Genomic DNA, 23,152 nt, shown 5'->3' on the forward strand with positions numbered 1-23,152 from the left:
TGAATTTTTAAAACACTAATACACAAAGATGATGTCGTCCTGAAAACGAGGCTCTTCAAATCAGACGGTCAGATAAAAAAACATTTATAGATATAAAGAAGAAAGCACTTATTATTTAACATTATATACAGACAATCAACTCCTTTATTGCTCGACTTTTCCAAACTTTGTATGAAATAAAATGTGTCTGTATTTGAGTCAATGAATTCCTGTCACACATTTGACATAACAACAGTTACCTGTATCGTCCATCTTTAGTTTGCAGCCGGAGCCAATTTGTTTCTTAAATTCCTCGGTTTTAGGGTCCCGCAGCGGATTTTCAAATCCATTTACACCAATTCTGAACAAAAAGAACAATTGTTAGGTTAGGTTTTTCTTTGAAGTAGGGTTCCCGCAGGGCGTTTTATATACATTGAAATGGATGCAGTGATATTTAATGGATAATAAACTGATATTCTTTGCAATATCCCTGTAAAAGTCTGTCCTTGGTAGATAACAAACATCCTGCTAATAACTGACCCAATTGAGTTCTCTATATTAGGAAAACTGCCCTTTTTGGGATGGTTTTATGCTATTTGTTCTTCATGTATTTGTCTTCAGTCCATTTTACTGACCCTCCTCACCCTTGAATAAACAAAGATGCTAGGAGCGCAGCCGCTAGTTTTAAATAAATTAAAAATGCTTCCTTCTTGACCTTAATGTGTTTTATAAAGAAAATTAATGGAATTAAAATCAGTTTTTAGCCGTGCAAACTAAAGTGTTATAAGCAGAATTGCAATGAAGGTGGGCTACAAATTAACAAAAAATACAAAACTTTACAACTAAAAGTATTGCGTTGACTTTGAATATAGTTTTATATTTATAAAATAACAGGAATTTTGCCTCCAGAGATAAAGAACGATTAATTGACCCACACCCCGAAAAATATCATAGTCAATAAATTTATTGGCGGCAATGTTTAGACACTACTAGTTCTCCAAGGTTTTTAGATAACGAATGAAGTAATGTGCTTATAATTTGAAGGTACTAGTGTATTTACAGTCCTGATGTTTATAATTATTTTAGGCCCTTAGATTTAAAAACCTTTTTGAGCAAATTTGTTTTTTTGAGACACCACCCCTTTTTTGCAAGGGGAGTAAATGTTTATTCTCCACACATCTTCAAATAGAGTTTTAGCAAAACAGCAAATTTTGCTGTAATACTTTATTGTTCTATTGAATTTTAAAAAGTTGTTTTTATAAAACCTCATGTTTTCCTAATTCATATTGAAGTTATCTAATGATTGGTTTGTTGAAAAATTTCCACATTCTTGATCTACATATTCTTCTTTTTCTTACATTTGATAAAATATTCTTTAATTTTTTCACTAAAGAAATGATTGATATTATTTTCAAAAAATCATATATAATCGTATAGGAACATATTAGCAATGTGTATCAGATTAAATGGGGGAGAGGTTATAGTCCCCCTTTCCCCAATTGAGAGGGAATTTAATCTAGAAAGGTGTTAATAGTGTGGATTATGCATATGTTTGTTATTCGGGGGACAAAGGGATAGGTCAATGAAAAACATATTAATAATTTTCTTGATAATTCATTATATTCAAAAGGAGAATTTTTTTCAGGGTTCGGCAGCCGCGCCTCAGCCGCGCATAAGCCTCAGTTTTAAACCTGCTTGTGAGCTGAAAAGGAAATTTCACAAAGCAGGATAGTCTTCTAAAGAGCAGTTTTATATATACAGCTGAATTTTATAGTGGAAAAATGAAGATTTCACTGAGGCTTACACGCGGCTTACGCGCGGCTGCCGATCCCTGATTTTTTATTATAATTTTATTTTGATGAATTAAGTCCCAATTTTGAAAATTATTACCCAACCCTGAATCCCTGGAAGTGGATGGTTCGAAAATTGCAGCATTTAGCTTTGATCCTCCTGGCCCTTTGCGGGCTTTGCATAAAAACTTTTGCCAGATCTCCATGAATGTAGGGTTAAGACAATCGATGATTATTTAAATTCTAGTTTTAGAAAAGCATTTTTCATAGAATGTCCTACAATGTCCAATGGAGAGGGCAAAACTCTCTAAAGTAAGAAGAAAAAAATATTTTAAATTATTATGTCAGCTAGCATGATATAAGTAATTAACCCCCCCTTTACCTAAACACTTTTCAAACTGCCTTAAATAAGAAAAGATGCATTATTTTATTCAACCATAATATTGAATATTGGATCAAATATTCGTTCCCTACTTCCCTGGTGATTGCAATTATTTTTTTGCATCAAAAAATTTACCGGAACTAGATTAGGGGAGAGTGTCCACCCTTTTCAGTGGAAATATAGAAAAAATAGACAAAAAGAAAATGTGCAGAATATTTAAGGCATAAAAAGGAAAAGAAGCATAAAAGCAGTCCTAAAGTCGACGTAATTATCAAGCATATCGAAATCATGTCAACTGTGGCCATTTCCTTATATTCGACATAATTGTTAAAATTCGATTTTTTGCTAATTTTTAATTTTGCAACAATGAATTGTAACAACTAGGGGAGGTTATCTTATGTGGTTTACTTTATACTCATGGATATAAGAATATGTCAATGAAGATAAAACAATATTTGTCTAACCAGGGAAAGTCCAATAGAAGATAGATTATTTATCTCCACTTTCAAATACCATAAAATCCCTGCATAACTTTTAGTGAATATTAAATTATCAGCCATTGTCCTAATCCTTTATCTCGAAAGGGATTTACAGCTGAACTTTAAAAATTATTTGGATTTGGATTTGCTCCACACGTACGGAAAACTGGCAGGGATCCTAAGGGATAAGACAATGGAAGATAAATTGATGTTCTATCCCAATGATAATAAACAAAGTTACAACTTCTGTCAAAAAAATTATTGAAAAGTTTGGACAGTGCTACTTTGAACCAACCAAACGAGAAAAGTACCCAAATGTTTTAAGCTAACGAATAAGTGAAAATATTTATAAAACTTTGAGTACCAGAATAATTTACAGTTCATTATCCCCTTCCTCCATGGGAAATAGGTCAAAATTGGGCATTTCTAGATTTTTAAATGTCGAAAATTTGGTATATTTTGGCATTTGCTAATATCAAATGTTGTTCATGTGTTGTTATTTACGATTTTAAAATAATACATTCAAAAAAATATATAGACCAGTGTTTCGCTTAAGTGCTGTTTTAAATATCAACAAAAAAAAAACGTATAAAATGGAGTGCTTTTACTCAAATGTGTACCCCAAATTTAATTTTCTTTTATTTTTAAGACTATGCTAGAGGCTTTAGCTCTGCAGGGCTCCAACCCTGCAGGGGCTCTAACTATAACCTAACCTAAAATGATCATTAAAATTTTGTTTTGTGGTCCAGATGTAATATAGATAAAACTGCTAATGGTGGATATAAGTTTCTATAAGTAAAGCTATTGCTGGACACGTAATGTCGACGTGTAAATCAAGTGTCTTTTTTGATCACTTTTTAATGGTTAGATGGTTAATGAAAGCTTTCAATCAAACCACAACCCCAACCTATTTTTCTTAAGACAAATTTGTAAGCCTTTTTTGGGGGCTCCAACCATTAATCTTACTTAACTTACTAAACCTAACCTAAAAACAATGATTTCTTTAAAAAAAGATTTTAGGTCCAAATGCAATATGAGAAACTGCCAATGGTGGATATACGTTTCAATAAGTAAATCTTATATAGAACAAAATGTCGAAGTTTACTAAATGCTATCTAGTCGAGATAAAATTTGTATTGAAAGGAATATCATAATATTCATAATTTTTACAGTCATTTACAATTATTTCAAAATAATATTTAAAATAAAATTTTTATTGATCAGAAACCAAAATCAATAATTTGTTTCATGAAAATTTCTTTTTTTGTTTTGATTTGTTTGTATATAAAAATGTCTGTTGGTTTTTCTTCTAAATTAGAGCTAATTTGGGCTCAATAAAATAATGACTATGTTTTTTGACGTTTTCTGAAAACCGCCAATGATTAATACAAAAAAACCTTCTTATAATGTTGTTTTAGTGATGTTATCAAAACAACGTTAGGCTGGATTTATGCCATTATTTGAGTGAATTATATAGCAGATATATAATAATTGATATTCTAAATAATTGTAGTAATGTCGACAAAATTACCATGTACATCAACCTAGGATCACCTAGGTCAGTTAGGATCACTTTTACTACATAAATCCAAATAGTCGACATCAGCTATAAAGAAAGAATGATGATACAATGCTTCTTAGTTTGTCAATGGCTAAATATATTTTTGTTGAAAAGTTTGAACCCCAAATGTTTTTGCCTTTTGTCTTAATATTTTTGTGGTAGCTTTTTTCTCAGCCATTAAAATAAATGCGGGGTTCTTAGTCATATTATGACAGTATTGTATTAGGGTAGGTAATGCTTACAGTCTACTGTTATATTCCAATAACAAGGAACTAAAGGAATCACAATTAAAACAGGGCGCAGCTATTAGAAGAAGATTATTATATTTTTAACAAACCAAATCATTCTATTTTTTCCCCAATAAAAAAAGTATTTTTTGTTGGTTTTAGATGTGGGGATAAGTAACTTGAAGAAATATATTACTTCCAAAAATTTCAAGCTACACAATTTAGATGGGTGGGGGGGGGGGGGGATTATGATTTATCTACAATTGATCTATCTCTGACTTTTTTCTCTCTCGAATTTCGAAGATTAGATTTTTTTCATTGAAGATCAGAAATTGATAAATTTCATTACACCAAAATAAAATGTTTTATTCATTTGATAAATTGAATAAAAATCCTATTTGGTAAGTAAATAAATTACTTCTGATAATTGAAAAACTATTTTGGCATACCCTTATTCTTTTTTTAAAGGGGGGATGGGGGAGGGGAGATATTGATGTACCCTGTTTATTTCAAGGGGTAGAAATTTAAGGTTTAAGGTGGGGTTTTTATTCATTAAGAAAGTGTTTTTACCAAACTGTTTGATAGAAGCCTAATTTTTTTGGACACATTAGTTAAACGTGTAAGTGAAGGGGTATTTTTTGTGCTATGGCAATAAATTAGCAAGGGCAAAAAACCGTATATTAGTGTAAAATGAGAAAAGTACTCCTAAATTTCATTTGCTGACGCGACAAAACACTTCCTAATGTTTGTGGACGTTTTTTTTTGATTGTTGTAATTTACGATGATTAGCGATTATATCAAATAATAGAGAAATTTTGGGCTAAATATAAAATGTATAAAAATTTGACAAACCTATTTTTTAACAAGCAAAGCAAGTTCAAAAAGTGTTCTTTTACTTGCTCTATATTTGTCTATTTGTCTGTATGTCTGTCTGTTTGTCAATATGTATATCTGTCTTTATGTCTGTCTGTATGTCTGTCTGTCTGTATGTCTGTCTGTATGTCTGTCTGTGTGTCTGTCTGTGTGTCTGTCTGTATGTCTGTCTGTATGCCAATCTGTCTGTATGTCTGTATGTCTATCTGTCTATCTGTATGTCTGTCTTTATGTCTGTCTGTATGTCTGTCTGTATTTCTGTTTGTATGTATGTCTGTATGTCTGTCTGTATTTCTGTTTGTATGTCTGTCTGTATGTATTACTGACTGTATGTCTGTCTGTCTGTATGTCTGTCTGTATGTCTGTCTGTATGTCTGTCTGTATGTATGTCTGTATGTATGTTTGTCTGTATGTCTGTCTGTATGCCTGTCTGTATTTCTGACTGTATGTCTGTCTGTATGTTTGTCTGTATGTCAGTCTGTATGTCTGTCTGTATGTATGTCTGTATGTATGTTTGTCTGTATGTCAGTCTGTATGTCTGTCTGTCTGTATGTCTGTCTGTATGTCTGTCTGTATGTCTGTCTGTATGTATGTCTGTCTGTATGTCTGTATGTCTAACTGTATGTCTGTCTGTATTTTTGACTGTATGTCTGTCTGCATGTGTGTATGTATGTCTGTCTGTATGTCTGTCTGTCTGTATGTCTGTCTGTCTGTATGTATGTCTGTATGTCTGTCTGTATGTCTGTCTGCCTGTATGTCTGTCTGTATTTCTGACTGTCTGTTTGTCTTTTTGTCTGTCTGCACGTGTGTATGTATGTATATCTGTATGTATGCCTGTGTATGCATTTAGGTCTCTTTAAGTGTCTGCATGTCTGAGAGTATGTATGTATGTCTATCTGTCATTTTTTTGTCTGCAAATCTGATGGTATGTCTGTCATTCGTATGTATGAAGGTCTGTCGGTCTATCTGTCTATTTCTAATTTTTAAAGCATACTTGTACGACCGAATAGAATGTTCAAAAAAATCGTTAAAAACCAACCTGAAACCATCAAAACCATCTTCTGAACCGTTAACGGTTAAAACGGGGGCTCTGGCATACGCCTTGGCGATACGGCGGTTCCTCTCCAATACGATAACCTGAAAAAATATGAGAGTTAGTTTGAGAGCGAGGGAAGCTAAGTTTTATAGAAACTAAAGCAGACTATTAAAACAATTTAGGTTCTAAAACATAAAATTGAAATAGTGAGTAGTTTTATCTATATTTTACAATCAATTTTATTATAGTGTAAATGTTGTATTTTATTTGTATAATAATTTATTTATTTCAAATAGAATTACTATAGATATTATTGCACTACGGATTTCTAGTATAGTAGTATCAACGGAATACCCTCTCTTAAATAAAAAACATTAATAGCTAAATTTGGGGGTTTAACTGAAAATGGTATATGTAATTAAAGCATTCAATTAGCCAGTAAGATAATTAACAAGGACTATTATGGTTAAAAGTAGTGCAGCCTTTACAAGCTTATTTACTAACTAGACAATAGACATATCTTTATTTGTTGCATTGAAGGGATAGGAACATAAACGTCAAGACCAAATGTCAAAATCACGTACTCCTCCCACCCCCTCTTTAAACCAAAAGTCTTAGTTCCTATTTTGAAAGAAATACGCTCCTCTATGAAAACTCTGTGGACGCCACTGGTTGACAAACAATTCATTAAATTATGTCGACTTAGACTTATTAATAGCATAGGATTGCAAAAGAGAAAAAGACAATTGACATAAATTGTTGTATATCCTCCAATTATGATAAACAAAAGTACATTTTCTGGAGATTGCAATATTTGGTTGAAAAGTTTTGACACTACGATTTACTTTAGTACCAACCAAACAAGTACTTAAAGTTTTAAGCCAACGAATGAGAAAAGGTGTTTACAAGACTTTCAGTAAACGAATTTTTGTAGCCTTTGCTTAATTACAGAGTAGCTTCGCTACTAAAAAAGCATGCTTTTCATTATTGCTTAACTTCAAAACCATCTCAAATGCAATAAGATTTTTACTTCATGCGTCTTAGAGAAGGATGGAACCGCCCCATTTGAAAATTCTGTTTAAAGTTTCTTTTAGATCAAGGGAGGGGAGGGGACATTGGACTGTACCCAAAGTTTTATAAGCACTTTTTCTTATTCATTGGCTAAAAAAACTTTGGGTATTTTTATTAGACCTTGATTTCAATTAATTATCTTAATCTACAGATAGGGTAATTTTGTTTAACAACGTTGGGGATGAACATAAACCAAATGAAAGTGTATTTTTTAAATGTTTTATCGGGGCAATTCTCGGTCCTAATTGAAAATGCAGAAAGAACCCTTGCGGTTTTCCTTTTAAGCTCAAGTCTATTTTAAATACAAAAAATATTCAATCTGACTCTGAATCAAAATTAATAATATAAAAGTTTGTTAAACCAAAATCGCAAAAAATTTGTTTGATTTGATATCTTTACGTCGACAAAATTACATTTAATTAAAGTATTCATTGCTGATATGTGACTTACATTTTACTTATAAGGGATAAGATAGTGGTCGTCAAATTAATGTACATCCCCAATGATGATAAACAAAATAGTTACCCCTTCTGTAGATTTAAATTATTGGGTGACAATTATTGACATTGGTAGTTTGAATCAATCAATCAAAATATTATTAAAGTAATTTACAGTCTAATGTCCCCTCCCTCTCAGAATAATCACACCATAAAACTAAAAATACTTTAATCAAAAAACATTGAACTAAAAATTTTAACCAGTAGCATTGTTTTAAATTTAATCACGTAGCAGAAGATAAAAAATTATAACGCCAAACGAACACTTTTTTTTCATAACAGCTGGAAACGTCAAAAGAAATTAAAACTTGTAATATTTTTTTCCTTTTTTGCTTTTAATTATAAAATTGCACTGTTTTAGTGCCTTTAAAGTAGTAAGGTTTATGAAAGGACTATTATTAAGTTATAGTTTTTTTTGAGGGAGGGTTGGGGGGGGGGGGGCATATTTATTGTACTTTCCTTGATTCCTTTTCCTTCACATTTTTTTGTGTAAAAGGTATAAGAAAAAATGTATTTTGTCATCGAGCTACGCTTTTTTTGTTCAATAATTATTTTTCATGTTTCGTCATTTTTAGTAGCAGAGCTACTCTACAACTAGGGTAAGTTTGTCATTACCTTGAAGTAATTTTTTTGCTGTTGATTGATTCGAAATTAATAAAATCCTTTAATATCTACCTCTAAAAAGCGGACAAACTGACGTACATACAAACCAAATTATAGAACAGCTGCGCTCCTTGAAAAGACAGGCGTACGTGAACTATTATAGAGCTTAAGCAGATAATGATTTTACGATTTTTAAATCTTAATCCGAAAGACAGAGAAAAGTTTTCTTCAAAAAAATACGAGATCTGGACACAGAAAATTTGTAAAAATCAGGAAAAAGATTAAATTATTGTCCATTTTCCTATTACTGTATCCCTAGCTGTATCATTCTGTATCTAGAACTTTGTCTGCACTGTTCTCAGAGATCTAAAGGGATAAGACAATGGCCCATAAATTGATGTAGATCCCCAATAATGATACACAAATTATCCCTTCTGTAGTTTACTGTAAGGGGTTGACACGTTTAAACACTCAACTTAATGAACCCACTAATCTAAATTCAATAAAAGTACCCAAAGTTGGGACTACTATTCATTATTGATAAAATTCATTCCTTTTCACCTTAACCTTCGCTCGCTTTAGCCTTCACAAAAACCTTTATCTTAACTTTTTTAAGAAGCGGAGCTACTCTATAGTTAGGATGATGTCTGTACGTCAATCTGTCAGAGTAAGTTTAAAAAAAGACTATCATTTCCATATTTTTAAAATTTAAACCTTACATTGCATTGCCTGAAATGAGCTACGTATCGAATTACTATACTAATTGTGATTTATTTACAATACCTACCTAGTTAATACAATTATCAATCTATCTAGTTAGTTTTAGTCCTATATTTCTGTTTTTTTTTTATCTAAACTGTTAGCTACGCTAGCCATGAAAATATTTGTTCTTGGTTTTAGATCTTTAAAAAAAATTGTTTCTTTTGTAGAATCATCGTAGAAAATTTTGGTCATTTTCGACGATTTTTGACACTTTTGGACATAAAGAAAATTTAGCTCAATACGTTTTTTTTGTTGAAAAATCAAATGTGATTTAATTTTGACGTTCAAGGCAGGGTTAATGGGAGAATAATTTTAAAATAAATATTTTAAATGCTTAATGACATCCTGCTTTTTAAAAAAAGTTATCAATCTCAATTTAAGATTTCTAGCATATATTATATGTTAATAAGCACTATTAACATCAAATTTACTAAATTTACTAATTCTAAACTACTTTTTAATGTTCTAACCCCCATGAATGCAGGGACAGACCAATGAAAAAAAATCCAATCTTATTGGGCCTATTAAAAAAATGATGTTAAAATATATAAACAAGGATGACAACATAGAGTTGTTTCGCTTATAATATTGTACTTTGTTTTCCCAGGAATCAGTATACAAAAAATCAGATCAATCGGAAAATTAGATCACATAAAAATTTGTTAATAAAAAAGGAAAAAATCAACATGTTAAAAATGGACATTTTGGTAATGATTATAGAGTTGCTACGCTTTCTAAATCGTACCTAACTACTACAGGAATCACCATGCAAAGTTTAAAATCGATAGGACAATTCTAACATGCCTAAATCAACGTAAAAAGCTAACCGTTACGGACGGACGTACGGACGGACCGATCCTAATTATAGAAAAGGTTCGTTTTTTAAAATGAAAAATACGTGGTTTTCGACTTTTGATTATGGGAAGGTTTAATTTGTCCCTCATTGTCATATCCCCCAAATCCCTGCTGGATTCCCCACAACAACTTTATAGTAATTGGAGGGCCTCCGTTTATACTCAGGGATGCAGGGATAGGTCAATTGGAAGACAAATTAATCAATCCCTCAATAATATAACTTATCACTTACATCTTTGGGGGGGGGGGGGGGGGGTAAAATTTGAAGGCGATTATTTTATATTCTATTGTTCTATTCCTGTATTCCTGTGGACAACAACTTTATAGTAATTTGGGGGGCCCCGTTTAAACTACAATAAAGGTCGTGAGGGTCAAATTCTGTATGTGTGTGTGTGTGTGTGTGATGTGTGTGTATGTGTGTGTGTGTGGTGTGTGTGTATGTGTGTGTGTGATATAAAATATTTAGAGTTTTAAAGAAATACAGGGATAGATTATTACATGACAAATTAATCTCAACCCCTATGTCTCTTTAGTGCTACCTAAATGTATGTGGCATTAAAGTTTCCTCCCAAAAAATAGCCTAAAATCTGCACATGACCAATTTAAAGCTTCTCAAGAATCTGTTAAACGTTTTTGCTCTTATCATATCAACATAAGACAGTTACCAAGATGAAAACTAATATCATTTAGTAGACATAAAAAGGGTTGATAACATGTCAGAAAATGCCTCTTTTATTTTATATTTCAATATAAACCATTAAATTTGTATTTTTAGGGCTTAAGGCATCAAATTTTGACAGTGTCAGCCGTATAGGAGAATATAAACAACACACAAACACACATCCAAATACTTTTTCATATAAAAATTCCTCCAAATAAAAACTGTAAAAGCTTATGAGTAATTTTTCGGGAATTTTGTTTATGAGCGGGGTTATTGGTTGGGGTTATATTTTTACCGTTGTATTTTAATATTGACATTGCAGTTGACATGTAGGTTAAATTATACCAATTTTTACATACAGTTTTACATATATTTGTATTCAAATTGAAGTAGATGGATGTTTATGTGTTTGTGTCCAGTTAGATCTCGAGAACGTAAGGATTAATTAATTGCTTTTTACGATATTGCTACTTAAAAAGAAAAATATACAATTTTATAAGATCACTATTTTTGACCAGCGATTTTTCTTTAAATTCACTAGAGCAACATGTTGATTTTTATTCTGGGTTTGAAGAGAAAGAACTGACTTACATACCTAATATTATATGAGGCGCGAAGCAACTAAACAATAAACTCTTACCTTGGCCCAAATCTCGTCGTCAATATTGTCCCATTTCTCCAAAACTTCAATAACGTGATCCTAAATTAAAAAGAAAAATTAATATTATTTTTTTTATCTTCCATTTCTTAGGTGTACATTAAGGACTTATAAATTATATATGAGGAAAAAAGGGTTGTATATCACTATAATCATCGAACTTAAACATGAAAAAAAAACATCTGTAAAGTTGTAATAAAAATGTTATTGCCAAAAAAAATCAAAAGAAAAAATTTATTAATGGCGACGTTTTATCAAAACAACATAATACATTAGTTTGATAAAATAGGTAGATAGAGAGAGGGGAAAGTTATAGTCAAATTTATTTACGACCCTTTCTTCCTTCCCTTTATTATGAATCCAATTAAGACGACATTTTTACAATGGGAACTATTAATTTAACTTCTATTGACAATTCCCTGCTAGACTGAGGAAACACCGTTGTGTCGAGTAACAAAGTTCGACCCTCATTCATTTCCTTCTGACCTTAGGGATACAGTGATAGGTCAATTGTGAGATAAATTAATCTTTCACGCGATACATATGGTAAAAAATATAGGGAAAGAGTTTAATAATGTTGTTAAGACAGGGAAATATCAATTTATCTTTTAATGACCTTTCCCTACATTCCTGCTTCTTTAATTTCAAAGATTTTTTTCGTTAGTGAAAATAATGCTTTATACAGCCGCCAATAAACACTTTTGGCGAATGGTAAAGTGTTAAAAAAGTGTTTTGAATAGGCCTTTAACACAGTGTAGTCCGTGTTGGACGTGGACGTGTTGACATAGCAATTTCAATTATTTATGTCGTGTCTCATTTTAATTATGTCATATCGATTACGATATTAAGTGCTTGATTAAACAGTTAAACGCCCTTCAGTCTTTTGATTGAAGGACCTTTATCTGGGAGTCCTAAGTGTGAATGGTGATGATTTGGGCAATAACTATTATGTCCTGTATCTGACATAGCAGAAGTCGAAACTATTTTTAACGTGGTATTGGCCCAAAATTCGATCCTATTGTCTTTCAGATATTCAGCGGATGCAATGAATGCAATGATCCACTATGCAAATAAGTAATTTTAGAGTAGCTGCGCTACTAAAAAATTACCAAAGTTTGCAAAATACCAAATGGCAAATTTTTCAATCGATAATCGTTGAAGGTCAAACTAATTAAAACAGTTTTTTTTTCGGCAATTTTCTTACAAGATTGTTGTTTCTTTGAAATGAGTGAAGCTTCTCTTTCGTTTTTGGTCAGTTTTTGATTCCTGGGAAGGATAATTTAAATTTATTATTTCCCACAAATCTCAAATGGACCCCCAAACGAAGTTTTGAAAAACCTATCATTGATGCTTATTTTTATGTTAGGTTAAGTAAAAAAGCTCCCTATAGCGACCCGCTTGGCTAGTGAACGCAAGTAAAAAGTTCGCTGCTTTAAATCAATGAAATTAATATTTTTTTTTTTCATTGGGGGAGTCCACAAATAAGATTAAGTAGAAGAAACTTTAGTTTGTCTTTCTTTAAAGTTGTACTAGCGGCTTCGGCCCTAGCCTCTAGGGGCTTGGGCCCCAAGAGTTTTTTTTTTTTTTTGGGGGGGGGTTATTTTTCCTTTTTTAGGGGGGTTGGGGGGTGTCCCACCCCCCAAGAAAAAAGTTATAAACCTTCCCGGGACCTATGAGAAGCTACCCTGTAAAGGTGAACCCGATCGGTTCAGCGGTTAGCGAGATCCTTCGCTACAAACAATCAGAAAGACAAACAGACAGACATCGTTCTACTTTGTATTATAGATTGTTTGTTTTTCATGGATATCAATGACAGCTATTGAACAAAAATACTGACAATCCAATAATAAATCATTAAAAATATCATATTTATTCAAATAATTTAGCTTAACCACCCATTAATCTAATTGTCCTTGTTTTTTCCCAAACATTTAAAATTTGAATTACATAACACATGTTTTTTAGTGTGTATTTTTTAACATTTTAAAGGGCTTTAGAATTACCATTTTATTAATTGGTTGTGGTTTCAAATGTTTTTGAAAGAGATGCTACCCTATAATTTCAAAAATCCGTCTGTCAGTCAGTCTATTTGGCAGCATGACTAATTCAAATTGTCTGTAAAAAAATCATATCTTCTTTAAAAAATACTCAAATACGTAATATATGACCAGCGAATCAAATTACATAATCAATTTGTTAAAATTTTTCTACAAAAAAGTACAACGCCTACTAAAGTTTTGGAAGACTGGCATATTCAGGGTCTGATTTTATACAGTATGCATACACTGTACAGTGTACATGTGGGTTTTTCTCGAGTTTTACAAATAGTTTTAGAAAGGTTTATTCTAAAAAGTTTTTTAAAAACCAATAGTACTTAAAACTTGTACACATATTCGGACAGCTGGGTATTTGTCATCATGTATTATAGTTTACTGTTCTTTAAAATTTAAAATTTAAAATATTTTTCTTTTTTCTTCAAATTCTAAATCAATTTCATTATCAATTTGTTCGATCTATTGATTAGTACTGTTATTATATTTGAAAAAAAACAAGGATGACAACATCCATAAAAGTAAGCATATTAAAAACTGAATTTTAAAATCAGTTTTTCATTTAGAGGAAGTTAGGAACACTTTTAAGCCTTCAACTTTTTCGTCGCTAAAAATGTTTGTACTTTTTAATCTTATTGTACAATAGCATGCTGTAATTGTTATCATTTAAACTGTTTAAACTAGCAAACCACAATGTACATACATACTGACAAAGCAAGTTATAGAGTAGCCACATCTTTATGAATATCAATAGATATGAGATAAAGATCGATGGAGAAAATTTTTTGTTGAAAATCTTTGTTTAAATTTTTAATGAAAAAAAAGAGAATTGGTAGAATCCTTTTTTTTGCCAGTGGATAGTTAGTTGATAGTTTAAATCGTCACTCCAACATCAAACTTTTTTTATGAATTGTGTAAAAATTATTATACAAATAAAACTTTTTTATAACATTTTTTTAAAATTTAATTGCTGTATACTATTTTCAAGATGATTGATATTGTGATTCCCAAGATAATTGGGAATAATGTTATTAGCGTTATTAACATTGACAAAAAATTTGGTTTGATTCTAGATTAAGTGGGGGTGGGGAGATTAAACTCGAGATTTAAAAGATTGAACCAAATTGATTAAGCACAACTAATTTCATCCTATGGTCAAAGACAATGAAAATTAAAGGGAAACGTACTTTTTAGAGATGGAGTGTGGGGGAGGGGGGGGGGGGGAGGGATAATTTGAAGGTATTAAATATCGTTTTTGCTTAAAGCAATGTGTCTGTTACATGTAGAAAAAAAAGAAAAAGACATAAAGAAAATAATACGACAAGACAAAACAAATTTTTGAGAAATTAATTTCTTCAAATTAGATGGTTGTTTAGTTAATTTCAGTAAAACTAAGGGATGGGATATATATTAAACAAAATTACCCCTTTTGTTGATTTAAAATATTGGTGGAACAGTTTGGATACTGTAATTTTGTACAATCCAATCAAGATTCGATATTAACCCAAAAGTTTTTGTTAAGCTAGCAAATTGCAAAACGAGTTTATAAACTTTATACTTCATTGTCTTTTCACTCCCTGGTAAATTTTAGAAACTAATATTGATTTTAATTAATTTGAATTATTTAATGTGCAAAGAGGGACGTTCCAAAGTTTTAAAAAAGTGTTATTTCATGACAATCTTTTCAAATCTTAATTTGCAGTGATTAAACTTTTAAACCAATAATTTTAATCTACAGAAGGGGGATCTTTGTTTGTAATATGTAGAACTAGGGAATGTACATTTATTATTTATTGTCTTATCCCTTAGATCCCTGGGGGAACTATAAATGATACTCGCAGCTGGCTAAAATAACGATACCCCTATACACCCCCTTTTAAAAACCCATTCTTCCCCTACTGAATGATCGAACTGACTAATAAGCTGACAATGTTAGCAACCTAACTTGAAGACAAATATCCACGTATGTTTTATATCCATTTTTACCTTGTATAATTTTTCCTTGCTGAACCATTGATCCTCGCTTCCCTGGACACGCGCATCCTCTAGGTTTAAATCATCCCTGAAAAGAAAAAAAATATTAATCAAAATAAAAAAAATAAAATAATATTAGTTTTTATAAAAAATTATGCTTTTTTGAAAAAAACACACCCCATAGATATAACGTCTAGAAATTATTTTCTGGTTCTTAAGCTAAAAAAATTGAAAATCTGATGAAAAATGACTTATACATATTAAGAAAAGGATAGATAGAAAAATAGTCGGATCAATAGATAAATAGATAATTTGGTAGATAGATAGATAACAAAATAGTTTGATAAATAGATAGCCATAGCTGGATAGTCGAAAGATTAAAAAGATTTATTAAAGAATAGTTATTTCTCGCATCGTATTATAAACAGCTTTCCGTGGATATAGAATGTACAATAATAAGATTAAAACCAGTTTTTATAGCCCCGAGGTGCCGAAAAAATTCGGAGAAAACTGGATATAATACGATGCTAGACATAGTTTTTTTCGTATGGATGAGAACCGGTTCCTATCCACCGGATTCGAATGAATACGAGAATAGTTATTTCTCGTATCGTATTATAAACGGCTTTACGCGGATATAGAATGTACAATTATAAGATTAAAACTAGTTTTAATCTTATGATTGTACATTTCCATATTCGTAGAAAACTGGATATAATACGATGCTAGACATAGTTTTTTCGTATGGATATGAACCGGTTCCTATCCACCGGATTCGAATGAATACGAGAAAAATATCTAAATTCATCATTTAAAAATTTAAATTTAAAGATACCCAATAAAATCAGGGAAAGAGGGATAAGACACTAGGACAGACATTCCCCTCACCCCACTCCTCAAATAAAAAGTAGATAATAGAGAGATAAAAAAATAGATATTTATTGACTATAATAAAAGTTTGAATTGTAAAAATTTTTCATTAGCCTTTTTAGTTATACAGATAACAGGGGGTGGGCATTAGAAAATAAAATTAATCTTAAACTAAACTTTATACTCTCTAAATTGAAAGGGTGAGGGAGTAATTTAAATATTTTGGGGTCAAGAATTATTTATCTATCATTGACCTATCCTTGTTTCCCTGTCAACAAATGCACTTTAATTGGCTAGAGCTTATAATTTTATCACGAATACAGGGATAAGACAATGTGTGATAAATTGAACTTCCCTTCAAATTTTATTTATTATATTATGACTTTCATAGCAAGAAAGTTCGTTTTTTTGGAGAAAAAAGTGTTGTAGATTTTCTGGTATCCCTTGTTTGTGATTAATAGCTACTCATTACCCTCTATGGGGTTAGGTTACCTCCCCCTTCCGCATATAAAACTCAATAACGATGGGAATATCTCCTCCCCCCCCCTTCTAAAAAGAAAGGAACATTGTTTTTAAAATTTGTGCAAAGAATTTTAACATTTTGTCCGTAATGCAGCTACTATGTACGTCCGTACGTCCGTATGTCCTACCGAAGACGTTAGGTAATACGGCTAAAAATTCTTTGTTTATAGACGGATTTAAAAAGAATTTAAGACTAAAACCTAAATTCTGTAATATAAAGAAGTCAGTTTTTTATCAGTCTTACTTTTATCTCACCAACTGATTAAGTTCTCCAATTTTAGGGAAACTTAACAAAAGTTCTTAGATTATAGCTGCGCTACTTATAGACGTTATTGTCTTTTTCTACAGAATCTTTATGCCGCTAAAAACCCATCTCTTTAAAAAAATGTTAAAAAACGAATTTGCCTAATTGGCAATATAAGGTTATGCTGCTGCAACGCTCAGGGTTACAGGGATAGCACAATGGACAATAAATCAATCTTCCCACTAATCTATCAATGACTTTAAGGGATACATCAATGGAAAATAAATTTGAGCAGTGCATCCTCAATAATAATATAAAAAATACCTCTTATGTAGATAAAATTATTGGTGAAAAAGTTAAGACATTAATAGTTTGTACCAAACAATTAAAATTTAATAAAAGTACCCAAAGTTTTAGCAAATACAATACTTTAGGTACTAGTATTATTTACAATTCTATATCTATCAGTTATCTTATTTATTTCAAACAAAAGGTTTTAAGCCAACGAATGAGAGGTCGAGTTTATAAAACTTTGGAAATCAGTATAATTTTATCCAAAGGTCTTCAATGGACAATAGGAAGGCATCGTAATCATCGATAAAGTGGCCAAGACTGACTTAATTTCAAAACGTCTTTTTTCTTAAACGTTCAGAACTTAAACTCTTGTCCTTTTTTTATGATTTTAAGTCAATAAAAGGCGGAAAATATGTTAGTTTATTAAATTTTTATAAATAATAAAAGTCTGATTATTTCCTTATAGTTTTGTCGTGATATAAATACCTCCCCACACCACCCTCTACATTACAACCCCTCAAAGTCATGGTCAATATTTTTGTGTCACCTGTTTAAGGGTGCCATTTTTGTTTTGTTTACCTTTTTCGTAAATTGGGTGAATTTTCGTAAATATTTAAAAATATAATGATTTTAAAATGTAATATTTTTAGTTCATCAATTACAATAAAGCTCAAAAAGTATATTTTCATAATTTACGGATTTTACATAAAAAATCCGGCACCCATATTTGCCAATTTAGTGCACGGTGCGGTTTGCAATAATGGCAGGTCCAGTGGAATGCTCACCAGCCTCCTCCCCCAACAAGACAAATAATTCTGATTGCGATAGAAACACATACATTTTCATAAATTGATAAGATTTAATCGTTTTTCCAATTTTAATCATATAGTGTGAGTGTGTGAAAATCTTATTTATGCCCTATAAATACTAACTTTTCACCGTTTCTAGCCTTTCAAAATGGTTGGGGAGAGCATTAAAATAGCCTAAAACCAGCTCCGAACTAATATAAATCTTCTTTACATTATAGACCCATTTGAACTTCCATTTTAGAGAACTTAAGTAACACAGACAGATAAACGGACAACCAAGTACTTTAGTACATTTTTGAAGATTCTGCAAAAAATGATTTTGATTGCATTAGTTTGTTTGAATAGTATTTGAATTGTCAAGTCATTCAAGAGATATTAGGCTTCATAATTCTTATTTGAATATCCATCAATGATTGGCACTTTGCTCTAGTTGTGAAAAGTACAAAATTCTGCCTTTGGAGGTTGCCAACCCTGTAAAAACATTGTGCTGTTGTATTATCAATATAAGACTTAGATATAATGCTTATCAATGTCACTGATGTGTCAGCAATGTCTATTTCTAGCAATATAGTCAACAAATCTATAGTATAGATGTATATGCAGATAACTACCCTTTTTCCAATGACCTTTTTCGTCTGCTGGCAAGTTGTTTTCTGCTATTTGGCTGTGTTAATATTCCCGACGCCATTGGTTGATTTTCAAAGACCCAATTAAAAGAGTCGGCATAAAGTCATTGAGATAGAAAAATACAGTTATTAAACCCCTTCCCCCTCTAGTGTTTTACCCTAATATATAGTCGACACTGATAATGCCATAAAAGCAGATAGCCGATAATATGTCAGCTATAACTTTCAGTGTACATTTTATCGCTTTAAAAATGCCTTTATATAAAAAACACACGTCCGGTCAACGTAATTATTTTGGCTAATTTTTATAACATAGTTATTTTCGATGACAAAACAGTTTTTGAATTATTAACTTAAATACCTTTTAAATCCCTTTATTAGAGAGATAAATTGTCTTTTTAAAGTCAGGGAGACGTTAATAGAAAATAAATATATTTCTCGTATTCATTCGAATCCGGTGGATAGGAAACGGTTCTTATCCATACGAAAAAACTATATGTAGCATCGTATTATATCCAGCTTTCTACGAATATAAAAATGTACAATCATAAGATTAATACCAGTTTTTTAGCAGGTGCCTTCGGCACCTCGGGGCTTAAAAAATGGTTTTAATCTTATAATTGTACATTCTATATCCGCGGAAAGCTGTTTATAATACGATGCGAGAAATAACTATTTCATTCCCAATTGAAAGTATAGGATCATGTCTTTGTTTCAATAATTTAGGTTTCGACAAGGATGATTACATACATTGATAGTAAAGAGATAGAAAGCGAGGTAGCAAAGTAAAAAGATAGTCAGCAAGATAGCAAAATAGTGAGCTAAGGAAAAAACAAAAGGGAAGGAAATAATGGAAGAAGAAAGGGGTAGAAGAAAGATGATGTAGAAAAGGTAAGAGAAACTGGAAGAAGTATGGGGAAATATAAGGGAGAAATGGCGATATACGGACGGACGGACACGTAAACATATAGAGTAGCTCCGCTACTAAAAACCTTAAAGTTGAAATTGAAAAAAAAGAAATCTCTAAAACTAATCATATTTTACTTGAGGGGGAGAAATTTTAAATTAGGGGCGGTGCGTTTTTTTTCCAATCGTTTTCTCCCCAAAAATTGCGGGAAAATGGTTTTTAAATTAAATCAGCAATTACTATAATGTCTTCATAAAACCTCAGGCTATTTATTTAATTTTCTTTAATTATGCCAGTTTGACTATCATTGTATATGTATGCCTATCTATCTATCATGTAAGATCTATCAATTTATTAATCTAACCAACTCTTTATTTATATTTCTAATTATTACATATCTTTAAATATGATTTTTCCTGTAAAAAATGCATTTTCCAAGAAAATTTATATTCTTATTTTATTTTAATACAATTTTTTCCTATCTATCTATCTACTACATGTAGATTCAATATATTAAAGTCAACCAAAAAAAATTTCTGTAAAATATACATCTTTCCAGAAAAAAATAATTTCTTAAATGATTACCACTATATTATTGTTTTAGAATTTTTAGATCTACTGTTTTCTACCCATTTAGTATACTACATGAAGATTATAAGTAATAGATTGACCGAAATAGATCCTATAAAAAGACATCTAAATATGTATTTCTTTCTCAAATAATTGCCAAGATATTGTCTTTTTAGATTGCATAGCTTCTATCCATCTATCTGCTACATAAAGATTTAACATAATATGATAATAGATTGACCAAAATGCTTCTCTCAAAAATGAATATAAAAAATGTATTTCTATCTCAAATAATTGCTGAGATATTGTCTTCTTAGAAAAGCTAAATCTACTGTTTTATATCCATCTATTCTTCTACATGAAGATTCAAATTGTATCATTCAATATAATAAAATTCAAAAAAAAATTTTTCTGTAAAAATGTATATCTTTACAGAAAAAAATATATTTTATCTCAAATAACTGCCGAGAAAATGTGTACCTGGATCTGGAGAGTATAGCCCGTCTGGAGACCATCTTGGCTTCTCCCTCAGGCCAGGGCAGGCTTTCTGTTAAACTGAAATAAAAAAGAATATATTAATAATCATAAGAATATTTATTAATCGCATCGTATTATATACAGCTTTTCGCGGATATAAAAATGAAAAATTGTAAGTTAAAACCAGTTTTGTTAGCCACGTAGAATCGGGCTAACAAAACTGGTATTATTTCTTAGATATTTTTTTAATATCAGCGTAAAATTGTCTGTAATACGATGCTATACGTGATTTGTCAGTATGAATAGGAACCGGTTCTAATCCAGCGGATATTAATTGGTTTTGAATCCACACCAGAAAAAAAAGTATCAAATTATCCGTTATGTAGATTTAAATCATTGGTTTAAAAGTTTGGACACTGCTAGAATAAATTAATAAAAGTTATCAACGTTTAAATAAAGGGTTGATAAAACTTTATATATAAAACCAGTCATATATACGTACAGTCTTATGTCCCCTACCTCCCTGGTATTATATGGAAATTTTGCAGGTATTGTGTCCAAATAAAAAATATATTTTTAGGAATTTTATAATTATTTTTAATTTTTCAAGATTACTATCATTGAAGATTGTTTTTAATTTATTATTTTCTTTACTTACTGAAATTGTTCCTATAATTTTATTAATTAATCAAAATATTAAAATGTTGTTACAGGAGTGGCTGTAGGCGAGAAAAAATGCTTAATTTCCCCAGTTAATACTAAAATGTAGTGTAAAAAAACCTCCACGAAGTTTGTAATAATAATATAAATTTTGTAATAATTTTTAGTTTTTAAAATTCATTTTGAAAAAATCACTAGCGGCTGCGCCACTTTCATCTAGTAGAACTGTAAAGGGGCAGGTAGAGCAAAAAATATCCTAAAACAATCTCAAAACTCAAAGCTAAAATTTAAATAACCCAAAACAATTTCAGGACCATTTGAAGGTTCCATAAAATGGAGAACTCAATCGGTTCAGAAGTTATCGAAATCTTAAGCTACAGACAAAAAACCTTACTACTTTATCTAATAGGATAACACGATTTAACTAAACAAAGATCGAAGAACATATTTCCCTTTTTTAGAGCTGAGGGGGGGGGGGGGGTAACACCAAACCAAAAAAGTTTGGAAATTGCCAAAAAATGCACTTGGTATTTTTCTTTACAATAAATTTGATTTGAAAAATTGGCATCTAGAATTATAATCATGTAAACATCAATTATTTTTCCAGTATGGCTCCGAATCCGATTAATTTCCGCTAGGTTAAACCGGTTCCGAGCCGTAATAAAAAAAATGGCGTCTCGTATTATAGAGTTTTTTTCCACGGAAAATAAAATTAAAATGATAAAAGTAATCCACGTTTGCCTTGCGACTTCGGCTCTTTGTGGACAACAAAACCGTTGGGGAAAGGATTAACTCGGCTGCTATTTAAGATAGACTAAATTTATTTTAAATCTTTTATATTACTTTGCTGCTATAAATGTTGTCATCCTTGTTTTGAATGGCAGTCAGTCAAATTATATGCACTAAATATCTCTTTCAAAATATCCACACACCACACATACACAAAAAATGCTTTGACCATTGTATGTATAAAATACCCCAGGACATCTTTTGTACCAAAGAATTTGGTGTGGCTTAAAAAATGCTCAAAAAAATGTGTAAAAACAAGAACAATTGGAGTAATAAATAGCAAACTAACTAATTTTAAGTAATAAAACAGTTATAGATTAAGAGCATTTGGACATTGGACAAAAATAAACTAAAAATGTTTGTAGGTTTTAAAAAACTTTTATGTCCTCTCACTTAAGAAAAAAATGACATTTCTAGTTTAAAAGCAAACTTGCAGCTTTTTGACCACACCGTGTAGCCTTTGATAAAAAGGGTATAACTAGGTTGGGTTTGCATATTCAGGGATTTACAGGGATAGGCCAATGATATATAAATTAATCTTCCCCCCCCATTTACAATGATCTAAATTTAACACAGACAAACAAAATATTTTATATATTTTCCAGATAAAATTTTAAGAACTTTTAAATTTTAATAGGAAGATAAATTTCACATCAATTGGTCCATCCCTGGACCCCTGGTTTTTGAATATGGAATGTGATAGACAGGAAAGGTTAAAATTAATATTTATAGTAGCGTCGCCATTTGGCAGTATTAAAAAATTTAAACTTGCAATAAGGGAACCAAAATGCAGAACTTTAAACATAAGAATTGGAAGAAAAGTTCATCTTTGATTGTTTTATCTCCACGGATATTAAGGGAAAAGACAATGGGAGAATAATTGATTTGTACCCTCAATTATGATAAACAATACCACCCCTTCTGT

At 31.0% G+C, this 23,152-nt stretch overlaps 1 protein-coding gene across 2 annotated transcripts in view; it reads right to left on the reverse strand.

The window, feature by feature from the left end:
- The window catches only part of LOC145331048 (uncharacterized), a 456,415-nt gene that overhangs the window by 40,900 nt on the left and 392,363 nt on the right, over positions 1-23,152 (reverse strand). For both annotated transcript variants that reach the window (XM_080175663.1, XM_080175664.1), the window contains 5 exons: positions 20,782-20,856; positions 15,472-15,547; positions 11,417-11,476; positions 6,331-6,428; positions 240-340 (listed from right to left, as the gene is read on the reverse strand). In XM_080175663.1, the coding sequence (XP_080031789.1) occupies positions 240-340; positions 6,331-6,428; positions 11,417-11,476; positions 15,472-15,547; positions 20,782-20,856 (410 nt within the window). The remainder of the gene's footprint in view (positions 1-239; positions 341-6,330; positions 6,429-11,416; positions 11,477-15,471; positions 15,548-20,781; positions 20,857-23,152) is intronic.

Source organism: Acartia tonsa, chromosome 11 (genome assembly GCF_053477335.1).
Source record: "Acartia tonsa isolate MP-2025a chromosome 11, ASM5347733v1, whole genome shotgun sequence".
Classification (NCBI taxonomy): Eukaryota; Metazoa; Arthropoda; class Copepoda; order Calanoida; family Acartiidae; genus Acartia; species Acartia tonsa.